Source organism: Rissa tridactyla, chromosome 3 (genome assembly GCF_028500815.1).
Source record: "Rissa tridactyla isolate bRisTri1 chromosome 3, bRisTri1.patW.cur.20221130, whole genome shotgun sequence".
Taxonomy (NCBI): domain Eukaryota; kingdom Metazoa; phylum Chordata; class Aves; order Charadriiformes; family Laridae; genus Rissa; species Rissa tridactyla.
In genome coordinates, this window is record NC_071468.1 from 36839296 (window position 1) to 36855154 (window position 15859).

At 35.8% G+C, this 15859-nt stretch overlaps 1 protein-coding gene across 4 annotated transcripts in view; it reads left to right on the forward strand.

The window, feature by feature from the left end:
• Window positions 1–15859, forward strand: part of STRN (striatin) — a 72896-nt gene that overhangs the window by 31833 nt on the left and 25204 nt on the right. For 2 of the 4 annotated variants that reach the window (XM_054194765.1, XM_054194766.1), the window contains exons 6-10: window positions 5996–6131; window positions 8040–8175; window positions 11973–12083; window positions 14399–14485; window positions 15048–15191. In XM_054194765.1, the coding sequence (XP_054050740.1) occupies window positions 5996–6131; window positions 8040–8175; window positions 11973–12083; window positions 14399–14485; window positions 15048–15191 (614 nt within the window). The remainder of the gene's footprint in view (window positions 1–5995; window positions 6132–8039; window positions 8176–11972; window positions 12084–14398; window positions 14486–15047; window positions 15192–15859) is intronic. The other 2 variants (XM_054194767.1, XM_054194768.1) reach the window with 2 other exon arrangements.

Below are 15859 nucleotides of genomic sequence, written 5' to 3' on the forward strand. Positions count from 1 at the left end.
TAATGAAACTGCTGCGTATTGGCTGATGAATGTTGTGTGTTGACTCGCTTATAAAATGGTTTATTTGGGAAAATATCTCTGAATTTAACAACCTGAGGTAATATCTCCCATGAAAAAGGTTCCCAAGATAGCATACAAAACTAAAATACTGAATTGCAAAAAGAAAAAATTCCAAAATCTGTTTGCCTTAATCCCTTTACTGGTGGTTTTTTTTCACCTTTTTCCTGTTTGTCCCTGCCGCTATCTTGCAGTGACCTAACAGGCATTTCAAAGATACCTGGACACTTTCCACAGATGAATTGAAGCAGGAAAAAAAAATTGGTAAATTGGGGGTTTGGGTGAAGAAAGTAGTACCAATGGGCCACTCTTTTCATTAAATTGGCACAGATCTATGGCTTAAGGGTTCGAGGGAAGCCTCTTGGAAACGTCGCATAAGACACATGGTACAGAAGGAATGGGGAGAGACAGAGAAGTTGGCAGTGGGAGAGAGTGAAGCAAAGAGAGGGGAGGTGAACGGAGAAATAACTTAGAAAAGTTACTTCAGTTCTTCAAACATTGAATATATTTTTTATTTTAATTCTTTTAAAGTCTTGTTTATTTGACATATTACAGTTATCTGATTATAGATTTGACAAGAGAAGTGGCCTTTCCTTTCTAAATGGCATTCCTTCGTGGTTCCAATTTACATCCAAACCATTTTGTAAGTGTTGCTTACCAGTTGTAGTATGTATTGCACTGGTTCTTACGTTGTGTGGTGTGAATTCATAAGAGGTTTCAAAGGTTGTGGCAGACTGTCTAGCCTGCCCCATGTTCTTCGTGTGTAAATTTTGATGATTGTAAGTATTCCCTAGTTTTATAAATTATTAGTTTGATATTTTCTGTGCTGCATTATGAAAGATTTTGTGCAGTATTGAAGATTTAACAAACTGTTCTTAAATACAGCCCTCATAGAAAGGAATATATTTGAATTTGCATGCATTTATTTATTGTGTCCAGTTTCGAAAGAACTCAACTAGCCACACCGAAAAGACTGTGCTAAAACATGCAATAACTAAATGCTATGGGGAATTAATAAAACTTATGACCTTGCAGTAGCACGTTTTGATAGGAGAAAACTGAGCCAATAAAAATGGCTCAAGAAAGAGGATGCTAGAATAGCTCTTTGAATGCTGGGTCACAACAGGCTTTTTCCTGTACAGGCCCCCAGAAACATTTCTCAGCCTAAGCTGAACTTGTGTTTATTTAACTTTACTGTGGTATTTCTTCCTGCTTCTGAATTTGTCAATAAAATCTGGTTTTATTTAAGATAACTTGTGTATGTCTTGGATAAAACAAACAAACAAAAAAAACCCTCTACTTTTTCCTTTGGGGGCAGTGAGTAGGACCGAGGCAGTTAATAATGGCCTCGTGGTTGGGCAGTTCACGGGAGAAGTTTATGAGAATCTCTCTGGACGTGACCATGGACTCCCAAGAGTTATTATCAACAAAGGAGAAAGTAATGATAGATATATTGAATGCGTTGGTTACAAAGAAAATACATGTCTGTTATGTGGCTTTAGTCTAAATTAAACGTGACTTTGCAATATGAAATGTTCTGGATCGTGTTGGGAGCAGGAAATGTATCATCAATGTGCTGTTTTAGTTTCCATATAACGACTTCACCTTTCCTGTAGGTTATGGTTTCTACTTTTCACTCAGTAAGAAGCAGAATTTATGTTAAGGTCCTGAATATTAAATGTTGAGAGCCAATTGAACACTATACATTTTGTAAAGCTGCTAATATTTCCATGTCAGGGACGACTGGATTTTTACACAAAATACTTATCTTGAGCCATGTGACTGTAGGGCAGAAAATTAAGAGTTGTCTGTATGGCCCACTGAGGCCCAGCGAGAGCCACGGTTGCTTTAAATAGTACACGTAGAATATCCACAAATCATATTTCTTAGATTTCATGGGAAGAGATTATTATTATTATTATTTTTAGTCTTAAAGGGGCCCCAGGGTTAAGACAAACCTCAGTTATAGAACAGCCTATAAAATACAAGTCAGTATGAGATTTTCAGGGCAGTCACAGCTGCAGAAAATTCTGGCAACCTCTCCTGAGGAGAAAAATATTCATGTGATTTCAGGTTTCTGTTACTTTAAGGGAAGTTAAGTATTTCAGTCCCCAGCCCATTTGTAACATGAACTTTGTATTTTAAACAGGAAAAAGTGTCTTATCTTTGGGGATCAGAAGTTCCCTGTGTCAAGAGTAATATTCACAAAATCTGCGTGCTGCCCATCCATTAGTAGTAAGATTGAAAACCCAGCAGCATTAATGTAACTGTGCTTTACTTTCTGGTGCTGCTTACTCTACTTGTTACGATTGTGACAAGCAGTTAGTCCTGTTGGACTTAATCATGTGCAGACACAAGTAGCAGGTAGTCTCTCTGCCCCAAAGACTTTCCTCTCTAATTGGATAAAGCTACTGGAGAGGAAGATATCAGGCACAGAGTTAACAGTATTTGATAGAAGATTAATTTTTTTTTTTTTTTTAAGGTTCAGTAAGGATATGGTAAGTCGGCTGTGATGAATCATTCAAAGAAAGAAGGCAAGGTTAGGTTCTGGGGAGAAAACCATGGAAGCGTGCTGTTGCAGAGTATGATTGAGGAAGGAGCAGTGGGAAAGAGATTCAGAACAAGCAGCTGAGGACCACGTTGTTGAGGAAGTCCTGCCAAAATCTGGTTGCTCTATGCTCTCTGCTTTGGCAGCTTCTGTAGCTGCTCCTGCTGTCTGGAGTTTCTGGCTTGTTCTCCCCCAGCAGTTTTTCTTTAGACAGTATGGCTGGGGAAGAAAGAAAAAGCAACACCTAGGTCCTTGCACTTTGAAAATTATGTTCTTCCTTATACGTGTTTTGATTCAGGACAGTCCAGTAAAGAGGAATTGTCCTATTTGAGACCTTTTTGGTTGGTTTTTTTGGTCTCCTTTTATTTGCAACAGGCCCTGAATTTGCCATAGTCTTGCCCCACTCATGCCTGTAATACTGTACCGTTCATGCGTGAGTCCCAGCCTGTGGAGCTCCATTCTATTGCCTTCACCCATTAGTTTTTTTAGAAAGTATTGTAGACTGCAAAAGCCTTGGAAATGTTGAATTGTGTTTCTTTTTCTAAAATGGACTTTAAAGTAATTAATTATACTACCCTTTCTCTGAATATATTTTTACCATTTCTGCTTTTTTATGTTGCTTTGTGAATGACCCCGTAAGAGAAACAAACTAAACAGATGGAAAGCTTCAAGCTGCCATCAAAGTACATAACATAAATTAGCGGAGGCTAGACATTTCCTTAAGTGTATTTTACAGTATTCCTAAGTGTTCATGCTGACAGTAGTATCTAAAATACATTATGTTTATGTTCTACTAAAGAATGAAAAATAGATAAATTATTGAGTTACTTTTGATTTGACTGCTGAAGTGTGTTGGAGTACAATATAGCCAATCAATCTGTCTGTCAGCTTGAAGCTGCTTTTCCCTGTAGAACTTTTGAATAGTTAAAATATTCTGTCACTTCTTTTTCTTTTTTTTTTGTTTTTATGAATTCTTTCTTGGAATTTGTGCCTTAGCACAAATAATCTTCTGTGGTACTATGCTGACTTTGTACATTTTTGTACTGTGCAGGAGTTTTGAAATACATGATAAACTACTGTGTTTTCCAGTGCATGAGATGCCTTTTACTGCCCTGTGTAAATGGAGATATACAATTATGTATATATCCTGCCCAATAACGTATGTAATAATTAATATGATAATTGAATTCAGACCAGTTACTTAAAAAAAGATATAACCTTCTCTTGGTGGTCACTTTGAACTTCAGTGTGAGGGAGCCTGATTTAAGATCAAATGAGTGCAGAACCAAATGTAGGTATGAATTACTGCAAATACTTGTAGAAGAATACCTGTCTCTTAAAAACAAGTTCTGTTGATTAAAGTTTTATATTCTGTTTGATATTAGTTCAGGCACTGCTATTTACTGTAGCATGTCTGATAGTTGCTAATACAGAACAGAAGCCATGATGTTTTACATGGCAGATTTTTACATGGCAAATTACAGAGGAAAAAACAGAAATACAATTGTGGTTGGATGATTCAGTCCACTAAAAGTTGACCAGGACAAACAAAATTTGCTGAAAATCAAGAAGTTAGTCAAGTGAAGCACATTACAAGTTTTGTCTTATAAAGATTTGTGTATTGGAAACAGCAAAATAACAGTACTGTAGGATTTCTGTGAAAATGTACATTACTACTACGGATCCATGAGGTCTTATAGTCTGCCGAAGTAGTGATTACTTAAGGAAAAAGAAAAATATTGCGAAGTGCTGTCAGGTTTGTCATAGAAACAAGAGGGTCAAAACACTGCAGGAAGGAAGGCAAATTGGAAGCATGTTTGAGATTGTTCTTATCTAAGATAAAATATGGAAAAGTGGAAGGAATATTCTCAATAAAACTAGTGACCATGAAAACATGTATATCATGGTACAGTACACTGCTGTGTATGTGGAATTTCTAATAGCAAGTGAAATCTTTATTGGTATTTTTGGGTCATAAAGATGAGTAAATGAAAAAAGGGTAGCATAGCAAATTGTCTTAATGAGATGCAGACATATTGGGGCTACAGAGAAGCCACTCCTGCTAATTGTTTTCATGTAAGCATAGAACTGCTTGAGCAGAGACTGCATAAAGAAGGAAGCGTGCTGCTTATCACGCCTTATTACACATCGGAGTTCTTGCCCTTGGATGTTTCCTGTAATAAACCTTCGAAAAGTGTTATGAAGAAACACTGGAATAAGTGGGTGATGGATGGATAATCAGGTGTTTACACTGCAGGGAGTTTAAAAGGCCTGACTCTATAGGCCTGTCAGTTGATTGAACCTTCTGAAGTGGGTCATAGCAGAAGCAACATTTAGCATTAGCAAGGCACTTGCTGGTAGTCAGGGTTACAGTACAAGACAATTTAGAGCTCCAATTCTGAAAAGAGAGAGAGAGAGACTTCTATGGTTTCAGTGGTTGTGAAAATCAAGGGGTCATGCATTTAGTGATGAACTATGAAAAACAGACTACTGATTTAAGGTAAGAAAACAATAAAGCTTGTCTTTACTGCTGTAAAGTCATATAAAGAATGTACAAAGTTTTACTGGAAGTAATCGTTACAATTCAAATGGAATAATTTTTTTTCACCACTTTATCTTTGAGGGGCTTATGACGAAGTGCCTTTTCTACATAGGAAACACATAGGTACCTGTTGTTAATTTTAGTATTGCTTTAATAATGGTTACAGTCCTGCTTCTTGGATTCTTCCTCTTCAGTTATTAATATGACAGCCCTTATGCTTCCTGTTCTGAGGCACTGCCTGAATTTGTGCCAGTGCAGTCATTTTACCCAATCTTCATCCATTTCCTTATTTGTTTAATGTTAACGTCTACGTAAACGTTATTTAGTCATCGATATTTTCCCATTATATTGTTTTATAGTGGCAAATTTACCATGTTAATGAATGATAGATCTAGTTTGATGTTTCCCAGGAAGGTGAGGAACATCAGATAGCAGCAAAAATTTTCCTGTACCCTGATGTAAATGTGGGAGACCAACTTAGTAGCTGTAACTCACGTCCTTGTTGCTGAGGCTTTCAATGATGGTATATCAGTACTGATGTTGCTTTTGGGGCACATGTCAGATTAATGTTGCTTTAAAATGCTTTTAAAATAAAAAAAATGAAATCTTTGTCCTGGTAATTGCAGCTGGATGAAGAAAAATTGTTGGTTCTAATAAGATAGTTTAAGGAAAATGTTTAGGTTTTTAGTCCACAAACGTTTTTACCTGTAGTAGTCCATTTATACCTCTAGGCTTATTTTAGTCTCATGTGTTGTTGGCCATCATAAAACAGAACAGACTGGTAATTGCAAAAGTGACTTTGTTATGATTTCTTTTGACTCATGATGGCGGTTGTTGTTGTTGTTTAGGAAACCTGAATTGACTGACTCTGCCTCTCTGCTAGAGACCTTCAAGTTTCTTGAAAATGCAGCTGCAGATTTCAGTGATGAAGAAGATGAAGAAGATATTGAAGGACGAGAGAAAACAATCATTGATACCGCAACAGTGAGTGGAAAAAATAATTGAAAAAGTTACGAAGAACAGAAAAAGTGAGATTAATGAGATGCCTATATGCAAAGTTTATGACTGTGTATGTACACGTGCAAATCGTTAATGCATCTTTATGATGGTCTGTCCAAGCATGTGTGCATAAGAGGAATTATATATGCATTTCTGAGTTCATGCATATAAGTTAAGCTTTGCCATCTTTATTGCTTTAAGTTTGCAGTGACAGATTAAAATTTTTAAAAATTCTTTCTACTATTCTGTACTGCCTAGTATTTTTGATATATATTGGATACAATTTTTAAGGTAGCAGATGTCCTTTTTTTTACAATTTTCAGTTCGAAGGTTTTGTTTGTAATGTTGCATGTCAAAATGCACTGTTTCTTGAATATTTATATAAATCTATCGATATTTAAAATGACATGTAGGAGTTTATCCTTGTAGGGTACAGAACTGAAATACCACATTTCTCCTTAAACAGGTTGTGGAAGGAAGAAAAAGTATAACTGGAAAAACTCTTAACATGTGGTTAATAACCTTTCTTTGTTGATTTATTCAGTCAAATGCCTGAAAATCCCTAATGATCTATACTTTGCTATATCATTTGGTCATATGATTACATAAAATAGATACATACAATCAGTACTCTATTTTATCCTTCTCTTTTCAAAATTAATATTTATTCTATGAGTTGTGTTTCCTAACAATTGAAGCAGATAAGAGTGTTAGGGTGGATATGTTGTTTCTATGATCAGTTTTAAAAAAACATCAGTTTTAAAGAGTTTTTAAAGACGATCTTTGTAAACTTGTTCCTGTCATCCATGGGCTGTGAACAAATGTCTGACACTCTTCTGTAAAATCATCTGTAATACAGTATGTTCAGTAATCCTGCCAAAGGAATGAAACTTGAAGTTTAGAATTGTTTCAGGTTTTGAAATAAGTTCATGGTATTTAGAGGAGACAGTCATTCATTCTCATGAACTGTGGGATGTTGGCTGATGTATTGAAGTCTTTTCAGACTGACCCTTAGCAAGGTTGCAAGTCAAAATATCGTGATAAATGTAATTTTTCTTTTTTCTGTAGAAGTAAAATTTGTGCTACAGGTTTCATGTATCATGGCATCAACTCGCCTGTTAGTCAAATAACTGTAAAGCATATAGTACATTTTGATTATTGAGGGAGAAGTAAATTTACTGCAGAAAGCATATGATGAGATCCTTCATTAAAACATGTATTTTTTTTTTCTTTTCCCAAAATTTGGTAAGTCTTTTTTACCAAATTTTCTTTTGAATTTGGTGGGGAAATGCAGTTTAAAATGGAAGTACTGTGTTTAAATAACAGTAATATCTGAGGAAGCATGCAGGGTGGAATGATTTTTGCCAAATTTAAGCAGATTACCTCTTGTCAGTTGTTTGTGTTTTGTTTTTTTTCTAGACTTGTCTTTTGGTACACATGTAGAGTGATTTCAGAAGTGAGAGTTGAAAAGGCTATTTTTAGAGAAGCAGAATGAGTTTGGTTTTCCTGAAGTCCTTTATACAACTTTGTGGGTTTTGTGTGGTTTTTTTTTTGTTGTTGGCGTTTTTTTTATTTGGTTGGGTTTTTTTTAAATCTATGTTAAGAAAAAGTTTGTACCTTACCTGGTATTAAAGAAATCAGTAGTGGACTAGAACAGTGTAGATTCATTATCAAGTGATTGATTATCGGTGGACACAGGAAGAAAGATTTAGAGACAGATTTCATTTTGACTTAGAAATTTGCTTATTCCAGATTTGCTTATTAATGTAAGCTTTTATGTTTCCTCTGCAACTTCCTGTTAGGATTTTGCATAGAAGACAAGACAGTACTGCTCAGTATGAAGATGTGCATGTAACTTAATTCAGCTTTTTTCTCTCCTTCCTGACCTTTCAGATTGTAAGGAAAAGAGTGCTATCTGACAGCAGTGAAGACAGAGATACAGAAGAAGCTTTGAAAGAGTTTGACTTTTTGGTTACCTCAGATGAAGGTGATGGGGAATCGAGAAGTTCAGGAGATGGGACAGATTGGGGTAAGGAAATGTAATGGATTGTACCAGGAGAAAAAACATTGCACTTAGCATATATTGTGATTGATGATCGAGATCTGTCTCACAATCACAGCACCTTTCGGGTATTCCTGTGGTAAATAATTGGCAGACTGAGGCCCTCTTAACATAATATTCTCATTTTTCTGTATACTGCTTTAATGTAAGGATTCTTCAAGGTTTATGCTTTTGGTCATTGTCTTTTTTCCTTTTCTTTAATAATAAGGCAGATAGAATTTAAATTTTTGTCAGTGGAATTTCAATGTGTTTTTCCAGTGACCCATGCTAATGAAGTGCTCTGATAAAGCTGTATTTTATAAATATGAGCATGAAAGTTATTTCGCCATCTTTGCCTTCTCCCACTTTGATACAGAGAGTAATCTGAGTCATAAAGACTGAATTACTTGTACTCTTATTGTGTGTTAGCAATTTGGGTGATATGAACTATCCAGTTGCTCAAATTTTCTTTCGTAATATATCAGAAGAATATATCTTTAAGCCTCATAGTCATAGAATGACATTTCACAAACTGTTCTCTGTCCTTTGAGGTTCATGTCCTGCAAACCAGAGCGCCAGCATCCACTTTACCTTGATGTAATTATTCCACATAAACCCACTGCATAGGGAAGAGAAGAAGGAAGAGAACTGGTTAGATATCTTGATGGGGAGTTGTTTCCTCCTTGAACTGCTCTGGAAAGTCTTAGGCATAAGTGGACACAGAAGGAAGATGGAATGGGAAATAAGTGAGCTTTATAATGGAACTGAAATCTTGACAGACACATAAGCCATGGTCGCTGTGGCTCTCACATGAGCTCACCACTCTGAGCTGGTGTATTTCACTAGAGCCATGTCCAGCTCATGGCTGGACTCCAAAGTATTGTTCAGTGTGATGTAGCCTTTCTACTTAAGAGGATGCATCTCAGTATCTTTAAATACAGCAGTCAGTATTCTGTTCACCAAACAAATTTAGGAATGTTACTCTTTTGTATGAAAAATATTTTTATTAGATTGTTCTGATACTTCTCTTTAATATTGAAATTTTATCCATTTATGCCTGATAAGTTTAGCTATTGCTTGTGTCACCAAAAAGTTAGTATGCTAACAGGAGGTTTTTGTTCTCAACTTCACACTTCTGGGTTATTTTTACTTTCATTGATGACAGCTGAGTACAAGTGAGCAAAAGTCTAACATTAAAAAGAAATCATTGTGGAAAGTAGTAGTTTCATTTCTAGAAATATTAAGGGTTCTTTTTGAGTTGTAGACATTCGTGTTTTTCAATTACTTGTTTTACAACCTGTCTCTTTTATGGTAACTTTATATAAGAATAAGCTTCTTCAATGAACTGCCATTATGAATCACTTGTGTTAATTTGTTTTAAGTAAAACTGTTAAATGTAGCATAGAAGAGTGATGTGTAGTGAGGATAGAAGCAAACAGAGGAAGTTCTTGCTTCATTTTTGATCCTGAGCATTGCTGCTCAGTTACAGTAATCTGAACCCATTTGGTTTGAAAGGTCCTCAGAAGTGTTCGGGTAATTTTTAAACTATAAAGAATTTACTCAGTAGTAGGTCAGGATCCACTTGTGAAATTGAACAGAACCTGTGGGACATGCAGGCAGCATCCTAGGGCAGTCTGTAGACAATTAATGTGCTAAGTATTTTTCTGGCAACAATACAATCTAATATAAATCCATCTAAACTTTTTGTTGGAGGAGAGCAAAAAATCTTGTCTAGCCAGGAAGGAAAAGCATGATTAAAACTTATAACCCGGTCCCAGAAAGAATACATACTTGTTTCTCTCTAGCATGATTTTCTCATACCTTTTTGGAGTTTTTCATGCGATTTTTGATGATTAGTGATAATTAACTGGGCACATGTATTAAGAGGACATGACTTAGCACCACCTTTTTTAGAGTCTCTCTTCAGCTTATTACTGCCTCTGTTTTCATAGCTGCTGCAAAAACACTAATGCCTCAAGACTTTGGGTCTTGAATTAATCTGTCACTCATGAGTATAGAATCATGACTGGAGGGTTCAAAGGAAATCATCTAGTCCAACCTTCTGCTCTGGTCCATTTACAGCAGGTTACACTGGCCTTCTTCCTGTCAAGTTTTGAATATCTTCCATGAAAGGAGTTCCCATAAACTCTCAGGGGCAGTATTCTGGTATTTGACTGTCCTCGTGGTAGAAAGTATTTTGTCCTTCTGTGATGCAAATCCGAGCAGAATCTGCCTCTGTGTTCTCTACACCTGCCTGTTTAGGTAGTTGTAGGCAGCACTAAGATGCCTCTTTTGCCATCACCGAACACACACAGTACTTTCAGCCCCTCCTTGTAGCTCATCTGTACCAGCTGCCTTAACCATCTTAGTGGCTCCCCTGGACTTGCTATACTATGTCAATACTAGGTACTTAGCATTATAGTTACACGGTTTCCCAGTATAGGAAATATTATACTGGATGCAGTACTCGCGGTGTGGTCTCACAAGTGCCAAACAGGGCAATAATCACTTCCCTCACGCTACTGGCCATGTTCTCGTTAATACAGCCCAGGATACAGTTGATCACCTTTGCTGCAGGAGTATGGTGCTGACTACTGTTCAATTTGTTATGTTGATCCCCAGGTCTTTTTCAGCATAGTTAATTTCTAACAAGTCAGTCCCCATAATAACCATCTTCTGTCTGATTGTAGTGACTGCTTCAGATTGTGATTGATAGTGTTGTGCTTCTTCTAGAGACATTTAATACCCTTTCTGCACATTAGTCTGAGGATAAGTTTATTATTGTTCATATTTTAAAAGGTCTAGAATAGTTTATTGTTGCACAAAGCAAAGTTGGTCTGAAAAGAATTAGTTTTTAAATAATAAGGTTGAGATTTTAATGAGGAAAACAAAGCAAAAAGATACTGCATTTCAAAAATTTTTGTAGCTGTAATGGTCATGAAAATAAATATATATGAGGAAAAGCTGTAACACCTCCCTCTTCTCGCAAATTATTTTTCTAAGCTGCCTCAGTAGAGTCTTTCCATATATGGAAAAAATGACTTGGAGATTTGAACTCACGTAACACATTTTGTTCAAAATCTCCAAATACGTACTGTTGGAAGAATACTTATCTGTATCGTGTCACAGGGGAGGCAATTTGAGAGAGATGTTTTAGGGGGAAAAAAAAAAGGGGGGGGGGATTTTTTTTTTTTATTAGGCTTGTTGAAACATTTTGTGTATTTTTTCAAAGACTAATAACTCTGGCCTTCCCCTTTGTGTGAAATTTCATGGCTTTAGTGCTTCAAGATTTTATTCAAACCTTGGTGACCTGTGTACTGTGTTCCAAAATGATTTAAATGTGCTGCTGCTTTGTGTAAATGACAACACAAAGACAATGAAACGAGAATTTGAAATGCAGTGACGCAACAAGTTGTAAAGTTCTGCTGACCAGTTACGTAGCTGCTGCTTCTAGATATAATCGTTTTTTCCCTGGAGGAAACAAAAAGTTGAAAAATATGTCCTGGTTTATTATAAAGTAAACGTTGCTTACATTTATGAACAGCTATGTGCTTGGTTATAGCAATTAGGCATGTGAAATTTCATCTCAGTTTTTTGTTAAGAAAATTCTGAGCAAATAAAATGGAATGTGAGTAGCAGTTTTACAGCTTTCACAAGCTTGGTGCTATTTCTGTCTGTTCAAAATAAAAGACAAATGCCATTGACAGCAGCTGTTACCTCCTTCAGTGGAGATCACTTGGTGACATTATTGAAAAAGGATGTTTCATTTGTTTCACTTTGTTTAGAAAAGGAAGACCAGTGTCTCATGCCTGAAGCTTGGAATGTCGACCAGGGAGTAATAACCAAACTCAAGGAACAATACAAAAAGGAGCGCAAGGGGAAAAAGGGGGTGAAGAGTAAGTGGAAAACATTGCACCTTAAAATCATAAATCCCACATCTTTCACACCCTTAATTCTATCTCTCTTTCAATGTTTTCCTAAAATTACTTACTCTTTTACTTTGCTGCTCCTGACTGCTTTCCTTTTCACCAGTTCTCAGGGGTTGAAATTAATGACAGTCAATCGAGTTACCTGATAAATAGTTGGATTAGATATAACTTCTTCCAACCAGACGTTGGATTCATTAAAAATTCTTGCTTTGAGCATAGATTATACTTTTGTTATTCAGAAATTTAAATTGTAAAAGGCATTGGTTTAACAGTTCACACTTTAATATAGAAGACTTCAGAACCCTTTATTAGCTGGAAACATGGCAGTTTCACAGGGAGAGTTAAAGTCTGGTATGTAAACTAAAAACCAAACCAAACCAAACTGGAAACTGTCTTGAGTACCCTGTTAGATGACAGAGGGAGAAAACAGGTTAATTTCTACCCCTGTTTATACTTAACATTCACAACATGAAAGTCATGCTGTCATCACAATTTGTTATGCAGGGCTCGAAATAGGAAGCAACTCTGACCATCAGTTTATTTGTAAATTACAGGATTTATTTATTGACTTTCATACCTGTGGGACTAGCCTTTTAAAATGTTGGATATTTTTATCCAAACAAAAAACTGTGATCAGTATCTGAAATACAGTTTCTAGCCCTGTATTATCTTTTTGTTACATTTCTTGAAATACAAATCTGTTTTGTAAAAATCAATGTTTTTTCATAAGTAAGCCTTAAAACTTTTCAAACTCAGATGAAGTGTTTAAAATGAAACACCATATTCACAGCTATATTTCAAACATCTAGCCATATTGAGAATTCATGTGTGAATGATGTAAATTAATGATATTGCATGTAGCCCAGTAAGAAATTTGAGGGATATTTCTCCCTTTGTGGGAAGATGCTTATGAATACCAAGGAAACTCTCACTTCCAAATAGACATGCGTAACGATGGGACAGGTGTCAGATCCTCGCATCACTGAGGCTGACTTGTTTTCTTTCTTTTTCTATTGATACTAAATGTGATAAGCTGCTGCTCAGCAGTTGTTAAATTGCGGACATTATGCAATCAAATGCACAAACTAAATCTCCTTTTTTTCTTTTTATTAAAAAAAGTAAATCATTACTGTACTTCAAATTTCTCAGGTGATATTTTTGTCATCTTTGGAATCATTTAAGTTACTGGAAATTAATTGCAAGTCTGACAAGAAGCTGAGCTGGACAACTAAAGTGTTCACGTTTCACAAAATTGATTCTGATTCTAAATTTCTTTATAGTTAAGATAGAGAGAACATACCAATATACGACTTTGGTGCAAATGAGTTTTGTAACTTGTCTGTTATTTTAAAAATACACAGACGTGCTATTAGTTCAGGATAAGTAGTTTTAGGGTTAACTTAGCAGAAATTTAAACAAACTGTTGAAATTATATTCTTGAACAGCTTTTGAGTGCTTTTTATTTTCGATAATAAAACAATATTTAATTGTTAGTATAGACATAGATATTATTGGAACATGTTTTATACATTTATGAGAAAAATTCCTGATGTAAGGCAGCACTTGGACATCCAGTGCTCCTTCATGAATGTTACTACTGCTCAGTACATTTACAGTACCTTTTGGAGTGATTTGATTGGTTTGATCTTGGGAGACCAAATGGTTTACTGCAGTACAGAAATTAAGCATCTTTCCATGGACAAACCATCACTGGAAGGGCATCAATGCAATAAAATCAGGAAGAAACACAGCCTGTTTGCACATAGTGAAGAAGAATGTGAGGAAGGAAGTCCGGGGGAAAAAGAAGGGACTAAATATCTTGACATGAAATTGTACAAAGCTTGTTTCTATGACTTTAATCTCACCATAATTGGTATTTAGACACTGAACTGCTACTAAGTAAAATATTGTTTTTATAAATCAGATACTATAGTAAAACAATCTTGCAAAATCCGACTTACTGTTTTCCTGAACCAAGTAATATTTTTGTGACAGACAAGTTAAATACAATTTAGTTTATTATCTGTCATTATGGTTAGGGTGGACAAAGTAGAGTTTGCAACTGCATTAGTAAACTTATGATTTTGCAAGGCTGTAGTAAACACTCCTGTGAAGTAATAAGAGAACAGAATCATAGAATGGTTTTATGAGAGAATACATATATTGGAGTACACTTCTGTGTTAAACCTGCTTAAAAATAGCTGTATTATTTACTGGTCTAGGAAAAAACATAATGGACTATGGGTAAGACATTTTCCCATTCTTAATTAAACTTACAACAGGAAAAACTACCGAAGATATGTTTCAGCCTCAATCCTATATAAAACAGTCAAAACAGGGATGTGGGAAAATGATGGAGCAAAGCACAGGTAAGTGTCAAGAAGGGCATGGGTCTTCACCATATCTAGCTTCAGGAAGTAGGCCAGTGAATCCAGTTGCATTCATATTTTAATATAAGTATAACTTTTTGGATTATATAGTTCACGATACTACACTACTGCACAAATAAATTTAAAATAATCGTGCTTTCATAAGAATATGCTGCACAAAGTACCTGATGCACAAATTTTAAAATATCCACAAATGTCAGCTATTGTTTTGGAAAAGTAAATATTCTAATAATCAGTGTGACTCAGTTGGCGGCATTCTTCAGCATCCCATGCAAGTAGCAGTGTGAGTTTATAAATGTGGGGTAAAATGTGTGTTCACAATTCTCAGTTGCTTCTGTCACTTTCTTTTCAAGAAATTCATTTCATGCTGGCTGATTAGTTACTGCTGAAAATAGGTGCTCATTAGTTTTTCTGTGGTAACGTTATAATGCAAGGTAGGATCCATTGTTGCATGTGCTGCTGTAGTGTATCTGATATAATTAGTGCCATCATGAGCTATGCATAAACCATTTAATTTTTTGGTTTTTTTTTTTCTGGTTAGGGCCCAACAGGTCAAAGCTGCAAGATATGCTTGCAAACTTGAGAGATGTTGACGATCTCCCTTCATTACAGCCATCCGTTGCACCTTCTTCTAGGCCGAGTAGCTCAAGGCTCATTGAACACGAGATAAACCGGACAGATGAAGGTAAGCATTAAAAGTGTGCATACACTTTTGTAAAGGGTAGATGTTTATAGTTACTTCTGCTTAAAGATTATTCTCTAAAACTTTCCAGGCACTTTACTCATTCAGCATTAGGAGTTCTGTCTAAGTGCAATAAATGGCATCCCCATTCCTCCCCTCTGGTCACTATTAGTAAGGTCAAGACACACTTACTGAGGTAAAGTGTTGTCTGAATACCTTTGAACATAAAGGAAAAAACTAATTTGGCACTGGCTGGCTTTGCAAGATGAAGATCTTAAGTTACTTGCTTTTGTTTGTGCTCTGGCCTGGCAGTGAAGTGGGGAACGTGAACTCTCAAGGACATAAGAGCATCCGTTTTTCTCCCTGTGAACGTAATTTTAAATGAATGTATATATATACGTATACACACACGCATATGTATGTGTTCTTTTTTTAAGTGAAAAGGTAGAGGCTCTGCAGGTAATCGCAAGTGGCTAGGAATAGCTTTTAAGTGTACATGGTGATTGTGTAGTGAATCATACAGAACAACTTACAGCTTGCCAGTGTTATTAATTTCCATGATGTGTTCCAAAAATTAAAAAAAAATCTCATAGCAGCTCGTCCAAGTAGGGAAAACCACACACCTTTGTAATGAGGCATGTGGTTACCTGCATTAATATTATCTCTGAAAG